Source organism: Erithacus rubecula, assembly GCF_903797595.1.
Source record: "Erithacus rubecula genome assembly, chromosome: 9".
In the NCBI taxonomy this organism is placed as follows: Eukaryota; Metazoa; Chordata; class Aves; order Passeriformes; family Muscicapidae; genus Erithacus; species Erithacus rubecula.
This window is the reverse complement of record NC_136660.1, coordinates 19,054,118-19,066,030: the sequence shown is the minus strand read 5'-3', so window position 1 is coordinate 19,066,030 and position 11,913 is coordinate 19,054,118. Positions and strand designations below refer to the sequence as shown.

The 11,913-nt window shown below is 35.3% G+C and overlaps 1 protein-coding gene across 2 annotated transcripts in view; it reads right to left on the bottom strand.

Annotated features, from left to right (window-relative positions):
• Positions 1-236: 236 nt before the first annotated feature.
• The window catches only part of HECTD2 (HECT domain E3 ubiquitin protein ligase 2), a 35,440-nt gene continuing 23,763 nt past the window's right edge, over positions 237-11,913 (bottom strand). The window contains exons 14-21 of one of the 2 annotated variants that reach the window (XM_079312873.1): positions 11,647-11,735; positions 10,476-10,634; positions 10,114-10,188; positions 9,269-9,356; positions 8,926-9,032; positions 7,659-7,774; positions 6,897-7,040; positions 237-4,862 (exon numbers count right to left, since the gene is read on the bottom strand). In XM_079312873.1, coding sequence (XP_079168999.1) covers positions 4,742-4,862; positions 6,897-7,040; positions 7,659-7,774; positions 8,926-9,032; positions 9,269-9,356; positions 10,114-10,188; positions 10,476-10,634; positions 11,647-11,735 — 899 coding nt within the window. In that variant the 3' untranslated portion in view covers positions 237-4,741. Of the gene's footprint in view, positions 4,863-6,896; positions 7,041-7,658; positions 7,775-8,925; positions 9,033-9,268; positions 9,357-10,113; positions 10,189-10,475; positions 10,635-11,646; positions 11,736-11,913 lie in introns of those variants that run through there. The other variant, XM_079312874.1, reaches the window with a different exon arrangement.

Sequence of the window (11,913 nt, the reverse complement as noted above, 5' to 3'; positions counted from 1 at the left end):
CTGGTTAATAAGAAATCATGTTACAGAGTTAAAGCAGCAAATAAACAAGAAGCCCTTAAACCTGAACATCATATACCCACAGAATCTAGGACAACAGTCATGGGAAGAAAATACTGCATCAAAAAGTAAAAGTCTCACTCACTACAAGTACCAAATCATTAAACTGATGGCAAAAAAAAAAAAAAAAAAAAGGTAAATGAAGTCTTGCTGACATAGAACATAAAACACACAAGACATTAACTGATATATCATTTTATTATGCATATAGGTATTAACTCTAGTACTGCAGAGGAGTCCAGAACTGAACTTAGTCTGCCCAACTTATGTGAACTTCTTCCACCCTTCCAGAGACTAATGAGCAACTCCTTCACCAGATCATCAGGAAAAATCTCTTTCATCTTCCTTGACCTGTTGTGTTTTACATAAAGCCATTGGGGTTCAAATAATTCAGTAAGAATTTAATTAACAATTTGAAAGGTGCAGATCACTGGGGGCCATTTTTGCTCATTAATTTAACAACAAAACCTGCTTCACTATTAATTAGAACATTTCTAACACAAGTGAAACAGCTGAGGCAGTCCAGGCCATCTCATTATTATTTTCTTATACACATGAATATTTAAAAGTGCAAGGAACTTCAACAACACATACACCAGTACAGACCCTGAAAAAAAAATTAGAAATAGTCTGAAAAATTACTTGACCCAAACAAATTTATTGGAAGAAAACCAGGGGGTCTAGAAGAAAAAACACATTAGTCAGGACATGAAACCTTTCAGGGACCTTTCAGATATTTTCATTTTTTCAAGAAGGAGTTCTGAAGGAATACTAAATACCACAGCTATGAAGATTTACAGTGGGTATAATATTTGCTTCTGGAACAAGTTGACCAGTACCAACACCAATTACTACTACCCAGAAGGAATCTCACCACTTTTAGCCAAAAAATCAAAAGGAAATACTGCATTTCAGTTTTAAGCTCCAGTGGCAGCCATCTGATCCCTAGCTGAAACAGGACAAGGCAAGCCAGGCTTTCCAACCTTTTTCCAAATATCAGTCTTGAGGCTGTTGACTGTCAGAGGTCAGGTATAATCAATCTCATCTCTGAGATTTTGGCAGTGTCTTTCATTGGTCCTAAAAACACATTAGGAACTTTCAATGGAAAGAGAAGACACTTTCAAAACTCAGCTTTCAAAATCAAAACTTTCAAAACTATAACCAAGAAGCTCCTTCTCCTTTTTCCATATTTGTTTGCTAAAAGTCAATTTATATTTGCCGACTTTGCAAATCTGCAAATATTTGTGATACAAATTTTTAAAACGTGACTTTTTTCTTCATTATGTGCATTTATAATATCTACTGTTAGCTAAGAGGAAAGTCTAACCTCTAATTAAATTGCTTGAATCTTCATCTTTGCTGCCATCTGTAGGTAAATGGGGTGGTACAAAGGCAACAGTTCTGTGATCAGGACCCTGCCCATGAGAAAGCACAATGTTCTTGTTACCTGTCCTTCCTGATTTTAATGTTAAAATTAGGCAGAAAAACATAAAAGATAAAACATACAACAGCTTGTGGCTTCGCCTCTTCCTGCAACTCCAAGTAAATTTGCAACTGAGGTAACAAAAAAAAAAAAAAAAAAAAGGAAAATTAAATTAGAATCACAGAATGGTTTGGGTTGGAAGAGCCTCAAAGATCACACATTTCCAACTCCCTGGCCATGGGCAGGGATGCCATTCATTAGATCAGGCTCCTCGGGGCTTCATTCAGCCTGGCCTTGACCACTTCCAGGCATGGGGCATCCACAGCTTCTCTGGGCAACCTGTTCCAGTGCCTCCCTATCATCTGAACAAAGAGCTTCCTTCCAGCATCTCATCTAAACCTGCCTCCTTCAGTTTAAAACCATTTCTCCTTGTCCTGCTGCTATCTGCCCAAATAAAAAGTCCCTCTCCCTCCTTTCCATGATCCCCATTAAGGGACTGGGAGGCTGCAATTACAAAGCCTTCTCTTCCCCACATGGAACAACCCCAGTTGCTGGATCCATGATGGAGATCTATACTATTATTAGCATTAATACATCATGGGATGTACCAGAACATCTGCAATTTTAACTACAAATATGAAATCTAAGTCTTGATGTATGTTTGATTGTTGAAACTTAGTTTCTTTGCAGTGAGCCATGCAATGTTTTAGCAGAACTGTTACTATAAAAGAAAACTTCTCAAAAGAAAAATAAACCAAAAGCAGAGAGGTTGATCATGACTTTAAACCCATTATGACCAATCTTGGAAATCTGAAATTATACAAGTGAGGTCAGCATTTTAAATATTTGATTTAATGACTGGACAATTTTAATACATAAAAATAGATACTTAGTAATGAACAAGTTTATACAAACCAGATTTCTTTTGTACAGTACAAAACAATGATGGAGATAAAAAAAACATTTGCTGGGTTACAGGGCAAGACACAAGAACAACAAAACACCATTGAATAAATTTTTGAAAATTATCAGAGGCTTATTTCATAAATACAGTGTAGGTACAGCTTTCATTTAACAAATACAAAATTTACTATTCAATTTATCAACATCAGGAAATATATAAAATGTCTTTGAATGACAATCTGATTTAAAAACTAATGCAAATACAATAGCATTTTTAGAATTCTGAGGTAATATTACACATTATCTCAAAAAAAGCTTCAATAAATAAAACTAAACAGAAGGCAAAGTGCAGTTCAGTGAAAAGGAGAAAAGATAAAGCTTTCATCTTAACAATAGTAGATAAATAGTTCTTAAAAGTGGGTTAAAGCATTAAAAAAATATTTTGGCTAATTTGCCATGTTTTCAGATAAACTGTATAGCTATTTATTCATAAGCCAACCTTTCATGAATCCAATTCTACAAAGAGAGGAAAGGCAGTAGGTCTTTCTTTCCAGATTTCTTTCTTACATCCATATTCAGGTGTTAGAAATTTAACGTATCTTGCAGCAATCTAGTTCATTCAGTGCAACAGTGAAAGCTGGATTTATTTCTAAACATCTGAAATCCTTCAAGTTAAAATTAATTTTAACATCTCCGTTAAGGAGATACAATGTAAAAATGCAGAATTTTTCAGTGCTGCTTTTAGCACTCTTCGTGCTAACCTAGTATAGTTCCAGGCTAAAGCCAATGGAAATTTTATTACTGGTTTCAATGACAGCACTAAGAATACAGTCAAATATTCTAAAATATCCTAATACTTATCTCTGCCTCAATAAAACAGTAAAATCACTACTAATTTTTCTAGGAGAAATAAAAAAATAAAATTTACACTTAGCTATTGAAGAATACCCAGAACAACTTTGAAATAATGAATTACACAGATTAATTTGTTCATCATTTGAAAATCTGTTGACTGTATGTAAATAATACAGAGAAAGAAAGAAGACTAATATAATATTTGAGTACAGACACTACAAGATAGTTATGCATCCATGCCCCAGCAGAAATCAATGGGGAAAGCTGACAAATAAGATGCCAAAGTGTCTCAAGTGATCTGGGCCTTATTCAGCTGAAAGTCTACAGAACACACAGTAGTCGTTCATATTTAAAAATACTATACTGCAGGCTAATAAATTCTTTCCACTTAATGAATAAAACCCAGACTTACAATCATTTCAGTATTTTAGAACCATTTCTTCCCCAGCTGCTAATTTAGTAACTCAGAGCAGACATATCAAGAATTATTTTCACGGAGTTTGCAGTGAAAAACACAAAACATTTTTAAATGCTGGTCTCCATGTTAACGAAAGTTGGAACCCTCTTCAGAAATGTTATTGTATTCACTTTTGTCACAGCTTATTTAAGACTTTCAACAAATTTGCTGCAAAAAATGATAGCATAATACACTATATCAGTTTTCCACCAGTTGTGCATATAATTCTCTTCCTAAAGCATTTCACCAGATGTGGAGTTGATTTTAAATATCTAGTTTTGTTTAATATAATGCTACAATAGATCTGGCTAGTGTGCTGTTAAGAATGAACATACAAATTCCTTAATACCTGTAGCTTGAACTTGAATCCCCTCAAGCTGAAAAAATACCTTTTAACACTCTTGTACAGTCAAGTGTAAAAGCTGAATATACATCATCTAAAACCTCTTAGTCATAAAAAATAATTTTTTTAGCAGTAAATGGCACTATCAAAACCCTATTTCTTCACAGGCAGTTATTTACATACTTCTTAGACAGCTGGTCTCACTGAGAAGGAAAACCAGAATAAAACTACATACAGTTTATAAAGACTAAAATACATATTTGCCTTTGTGAAAAAATGGCTACATGCTGATGTTATAGTTTTTCTATTATTAATATTAATTTAAAACAATCTAACACTGGGATTTACCAATAGAGAAATATTCTGTATATTACCTCCCAGTGGGATACCTTGATGTAAAGGAATCATGATTAATGATAAAGTGCTATTAAGAAAAATCTAAAACTTGGGAATTGTCTTAGTTGGGTTTCATTTATCAAACAGATGAGATTTTTGTACAAAGAAAGCTATTTTCTGTGACAAAGCAAGCAGCAAATATATTGCCATTCAGGAAAAAAACCCATACACTTCATATTTAATTAAAAAATTATCTAAATGCAATAAAACTGGCACAGTATCAAGAGACACAACAATGAAAAGCTTAAAGGCACAATCAGAAGAGAGTGAATGCTACATAAAAATGCTGTTCTTGGAGTGTTTAATCTTATTCCAGACCAAACCCCTCTGCATTTGAAATTCCAATTATTAACTTTTGCTTCAGTTCCTTCTTGTTCTTGTAAGGAGGGAGACAAAGCTGGTTGAAGCAGGTATGTGCCACAGGTAACCTAAAATAATTTAAAAAATACCCAGCAAAACATATTTAAGAATAATGCAATAAAACCAGAACACTGCCAATTGCCTGACCATGTTCAGTTAAACATTTGTTAAGAAATTCCATAAAAGGAGCACTTATGTTGGTTCAAGTTCTGTTGAATGCAAGTAACACCACTGCTGGTAGTAAGTACCTCAGGTGAATTTGTTAGCCTGCAACTCCCTCCTCCATCTTTATTTTTTTTTCAAGTTGTAAACATCTCTTTCCAGATTTAGGAAACTCCAGGTACCACATGACTCTAAACACAAAATCTGGGTATAGACTGAATCCACAACATGGAAAAGGAAGGTGAGTCCTGCAGTAGGTAGAGACACACCTGGAATTACCACAGTTAGGTGTCTGGGAGGACACAGAACTCAGGGTTCAGCCTGCTGAAACAGGTCCTTACTTCAGCAGGGAGCTCTGAGAAACTGACTGAAATGCTGGAAAAACAACAGTTCACAAATTCTGGTCTCAGCTATACCAACACCTCAGTTCCAAGCTTCTTCTGAGAGCCTGAATACATGTATTGCAGATATGGCTAAGGAATGCCTGACTGAAACACTGGAAACTTTGCTTCTCACTAGAATGGATTGATTTGATGAGCCACAGGTAATAAAATGCTACAGGAACTTCTTGCCATTTAAATTCTCAAGTGACATGGAGGACACACCTGAGGATACAGACTTGTCCTACAGCTGCTAACTTGGGGGGAGACAGGAGAAAGACAATGAGCTGAAGCTCAGCCTGCCATTTGGAAAACACACTGAAAAATGTGTTACATTGGGGACACATTTTATTACTTGACTCAAAAGCCCTTTAGGTCTCTTTTCATTTCATCCCTCTTTTGAATGGCACCAAATTGGCCTTTGATCATTGGCAAACATGCTTGAAAGAGGGTGGAACCTCAAATTTGGAAACCAAAGTTACTTTTCTCCTCCCTGACCTTTAAGAAAAATCAGCAAAGATCTGTTAATTGGATTGGAGTAATGGCTCAGAATTTTCAAAATAGAGAAGCTTTTATTAATTTGCCAATTCTTATTGCTATTACATTCTTTGATCCTATTGTGTGGGCAATATGATGATGGTGTCTACATTTATCCCTGTACAGGCAGTCTGACAGCAACAATTATCTTGCAAAACATGAACCTACAGCAGTTTAAAATGCACACTATTTCAAAACACATTTTCTCATTTTTAAGGAAAAGAACAATTTATGGAAGGAACATAAAGAGTGATTCAATATTGACTGATTTTTCTTCATTTTTCATCTGATCTTCATGTTCCTTTAATGTTACTGGAACCATTTATTACCTCATTGAGAAAAGCATTAGAAATATCACAGTAATGAGATAATTTAATTTAAAACAACCCTCAAATTTATTATGTTTTTATTTTTAGATCAGCACTTCACAGAAAACACAGCAAAATTCAGACCTTGAAAAATGCAGTTTAATATTCAGACTTTGAAAAATAGTTTAAGTATTTTGATTACTCTAGCTGTTTGAGAAATCTGGGTAAGCCAATAATTAATGCTTCACAGAGAGCTTCAGAGCAGCAAGCTTTTCTATACAGCTTTCAAATTATTTAAACTGACCTTCTCCAGTCTTAAGAATTAAAAAAGAATAGTAACTGGATTGCTCCTAGTAACATCATAAAACCAAAAAAAAATTCAGAAGAATTCATGGCAGTTTAAGGTATGTTTTCATTAGGTCAGCTGTCACATTAGGAATGACTAAATAATTTATTTGAATTGAAAACATGTAAATAATCCCTCTAAATATTTACCAGCCGCAAATGTGAATATTGACTGGAAAAGCAATTTCCTTGTGTTTTAAATTCACACAATCAATAAGTGGGGATAACATGCTAAAGGCAACTAAAGGAGTCCATGCAATTTCTTCCTTGTACATTTGTTTGCTCTTCTGTAAAAAGACATTCCAGAGCAATAAAGGCTCTTGGGAAAAAAATTAATGAAAAAAATCTTAAAAATCCAAACATTACTTACCAATTAGTGGATGTCTCACTCTTCGAAATCTTGAAATTCAGATCAGCCATTCCTCCCACAGGTACTCTATCACTTCCTGTAGCAAAATGTAGCAGCTTCTTTTGAAGGTCTAGGGAAAATCCAAGTACTACATCCCAGAAGTATCTATACTCAGGGCAGAGGGAGAAGAAAATGTTGCAATGCAACATTGTAAAAAAATAGCAAAAGATGACAATAAAACTACAAGCACTACATGATGAATATCACTTACTGAGAGGTTAATTAACATAATATATAGGACATCAGCAGTATCCCAATATACAAGGTTCAATTCCCAAGGAATTTACAAGTAAAATATTTTATCAATTTTGGAATGATGTCTTGTCAAATGATGCTTCAACCCACTTATCTATGCAACTATAAATGCCTTCTACTCACTAATGTAAAAAAACCCCTTATTATCAAAGAGAATTGAGCAAAACCAGTATTTTTAGATGATTGGATAATAAAAATACTGAGATTTAATATGCAGGATTTGGAGCTTTACTTTTCAAACTACTCCACTTCAATGTGATCATAATCTTTTAAGGATATTCAGTAAACACATACCATTAAAGATTTAATTCTTCCTACTTATGACAAATTAGTAGTGTCTGTGTCTTATTTAGAAATAGGTTTCTAAAACTTCAGTCATTTCAGATCACCCTTGAAGAGATTCCTGATGGAAGTCTAACATTCTATGATGTTTTAAACTCACTAACTAGAATAAAAACCCAGGCCTACCGTATAGTCAGATCATTTTTTTGGTAGCCCTCATACTGGGTACTTCTCTGTAAAGCAGACATGTCCAGTTCAGGACTGCCACAGACAAGAATTTCAACCTCCTCTGGACGAAGTAGCTGCCGTAAATTGAGGACAAAATACTTAATTTTTTAAAAAAACATGAGAAATGATGCTCATTAACAATTAACAGAATATCATTCAATACAAGTCTCTAACTTGGATACATACTGATAACAGAAAAATTAATTACTCAGCACTTTGAAGACTCTCTTACTGCCATATACAGTAGAAAGTTAATTACAGGATAACACAATATTTCAGCATATTTTGTTCTTCCTTCTTCATCATTATTACATTTATTACACTGACTTGCCTATCATGACCAGACTACAAATGGGCAAGAAGAAAATTGAGTTTGTACATAAGGAAATCTGAGGGAGGGTCTTGACTTCAATTTTGATTTCCACTTCCATTTCATTTGCACTGACAGCTCCCAGTGTGGGTAGCTGAGCAGCAGAGGCTGACAGAACTTGACTCTCAGGTGTACACAGTGCAAAGCAAACATAACAATAAGCCATGTTTAATATCCACTAAACTTCCACCTGCAGAACACACATACTCATTTACTACAACATCATCAAGTTGCATGGAAGGATGCCATGGCATTTCAATGGATTCTCATTATCCTTCCAGAACCTTCCCTGCAGATGGGCACACCTCACTTTGCTGCAAGGTGTCATAGCTCAACAATTCCACTGGAATTCAGAAAATCCCAGGCAAACTGAAACTTTCTCTTCTTTCTTAGTGGAGAAGGGATGCTGTAAATTAACAAAGTAATTTCAACAGCCAAACAGGACTGAAAACAGAAGAATGTTTAATTTCAACCTCACTGAGTGTTCTTCCTGTAAAAAGAATTAGGTGTTTTCAGAGGAGTCACTCAGGAGCACTCAGACACAGTTGTTCTGCAGTTCCTAAGTGAATACACAGAAATCTTGTAAACATTCACAGAAGAGCCTGTGATGTGTCTGTGAATGCATAGTGATAAACCTGTCTTCTGGAGTTTATTTATTTATCTCTTTTCAATGAAACACTACCAAGAATAGCTGATTACCTGATTAATTTCTTCAATTAGGTTGGATTAATCAAGTCTATCAATCAGTCAATATTCCTTCCAAATCTTAAAATTATCCAGTGCAATTTGATTTAGATAAATCATTGTCAAATACTTGAAAAAGAAGTGAAGAGTTATGTTTCACTTTATTCTTACCAGTAATGCATATGAAGCACAGACACTATGAAATCCATAATAGAAAGCTGCAAATTGTTTGTAGATCGATCTATTGAGAAGAAAATCAACATAGAGCTGCACATATTCTAAAAAAAAAAATTATTTTGTTACATTATAATTTTAATCAAGCACTGCCCTCTAAAATTGTAGTGAATATGAAAAATGAATGCATTTAATTTTAGATACCATTGGTAGGTATACCAGAAAGAACTACAGCCATTTCATTTTCACACTTTGTTAATGAAAGCATAGGCTTATAGAACAGAGAAAAAGGACAAACTTAGATCTACAAAGTATGTGTAGTTAATATCTATTGAAATACCTTTCCTATTCCTATTTGTGACTGGGATTTTATCTCCATTTGGCTTTAAGTTGTAAGATTTTATAACACCAAATTCTTCCTGAAAAACCTACAGAAAAAGAGGAGTCAAGGTCAGCACTGGAAAATAAATTCATATACTTAGAAATGACAAAGCTTATAATATGTCATGCATTCCCTCTCTCTCTTCAGCACATGCTGTAATTTTGAGGGCTGTGAGGTTTTTACAAGGTAAATATTACTATTTTCAACAAAGTGCTCAGAAAATTAGTATTCAAAGAGCAAAACCCGACCCTGCTACATAGTGGCATGTCAAAGTGACCTGCAGGCTCTGGAGCCATACAGCTTTTCATACAAAATAATGGCATAGGAGCAGCAAACACAATTAAGAAGGTATTTGCTCTGCTGTAGCTCACCAACCTGAAATTTCATTAACTAGTATGTGTGTTCTGAAACAATGAGCAACTGAAAAAGACTGCCCTGACTGAAACAATAACAACACACAGGTCAGGCAAAACTGTAAAAACTTCAACAAGCTTTTGATGAAGTGAGATTTCCTGGACAAAATAAAATAACCAAGCAAACTTTGACTCTCTTCTGGGTTAGACAGAAGAGCAAAGAGCTGGAAATGCACCAGCAGCTGGCCAAGAGACCCTGGTGGTGACACTGGGATCCAACCGCGACCACCCAGCGGCGCCGGCAGCGCGGCTCCAGAGCCAGCTCTGACCCCCACACCCACATTCCAAACCACCAGCAGCCACAGCTGTGAGCCACTCCACTGCCTTTCTAACACTGGGAAAAACCACTGAACGAGGGTAAGGACCACTTAGAGTTGTGCATTTAATGACCTGAAAGGTTGAGTAAAAATCCTCTTCAACATTGCCTTCGTAGGATAGAAGTTCACTCAGTCCGTGTGCCAATTCCTACAATAGGAGTAAAAACTCTTCATAAATCTACAAAACTAAGTGATGCACTTCACACGGATATGCCAGAAGCATTGTTTTATACAGATAGTGTCTTGGAAAAAGCTGCATTTCTAAAATGCACATTATGCTAGAAAACAGAGATTTTCTGATTTCATCAGAAGCAGACTTTATCAGCCTGTACTGAAAAAAAGCTGCTTTTAAAAAAGTTTATAACTCAAGTATTAAATATAAATAAATCAGGTTTTATATCAATAATTTTGCCTCTTAGAAAATGTAATACTTACAGGCATAATCTGAAACAGGTCATCTAATGTGACACCACAGATGCCTACAAGTGTGTTATGATCACAGGGAACAATGGGAGGACTCAGTAATTTCTTGTAACAGCAAGGTGGGAAACGAATATCCAAGGTGATGCTGTTGTATACAGCAAGTCCCATAAGCTATATATGTCAAAAGTTAAGGGCAAATCTGACACATCTTTATTACAGTTAATATTTTTGCAGCTTGGAAAAAATATTTTAAGATTCATGCTCAACAAGCAGAAGGAATGTAAATTCTTTCACTGTTTCTGGACTGACAATTTAAAATGAAGTTTTTCATTACAATTAAGCAGTGGTTAACACGGTCAAATGATGCACATTGACAGAACACTTGAGAATCTTCATTGTAATATTCTATACAAGCATTACTCCAATAAATTTTTCAAAGGTTTTGTTATGAAAAAAGAAAAATAAATGTGTTTTTCCAGTGAAAGATCAATTAACCAGTATTTCTTTTAAATAAATCTAAAAAGCATTAAGTCAAACCTGCACTGATACTACAGCTCATCCACTAGCACAATTAAGTGCATCCCATGAAACAAATTTGAAACTATCCTAATTCCTAATTCAACTTCTCAGAAGAATACAATAAATCTGTCAGAAAAGACCTACAACCTGATGCCAGTGAAATCAGTAAATGGACACTATTACCTCAGTGGAGTTATAAGTATGTACTATCATAAATCATTTGTCTGAGGTCATCATTTATGAGCGCAACAGAAAACCTAGAAAATAAACTTGTCTCAAAATAGGCTTCCATTTCGTAATAAAAAAGGCAAAAAGCCACATACTGCTCAATGGGGACTTAAGTATTAATGGACACAGGCAAATTGATGTTTACTGAAAGAAACTCAGAGGCTTAAGTACATAAAAATTACAACTTATACATAAAATAGTTGCAATTTTAACATTGACTTAGCATCGTCTGACTGCAAAAGGAACCACACACTCCATTTTCTTCCTATTTTTAGTTCATTTGCTTGAACGATATTAAAAAAACCCAAAACATTTAAAATGGAACAATGGTGTAAATACAACCTTTGAAGGAGCTTGAGCCAGTGCCTTATTTTATCTCCAACCAGCTCATCAAATGATTGCCATTTGGAATGTTCTAGCAGACAGAAAAGGATACGGCTCCAACCAGTCGGAATTCTGAGTAGTTGTCGCATTTAAAGCTGCTGAACCAATGGCACTGTGAGTCCTTGTGGTAGGTGAACATGCCTGCAGAACAGCAATATGGCCCTTAAAAAGCCTGAGCTTTGTAAGATTTTGTACAAAGCCTCACCTTTCTTACCTGTGCACCCTTGGAATGCTCCTGGGAGTGCCCACATCCCCATGCTTGTTCTCAGGACCCTGCTCCATCCACTGCAGGAGCCTGCAGGCAGGTGCTTGGGAAGGA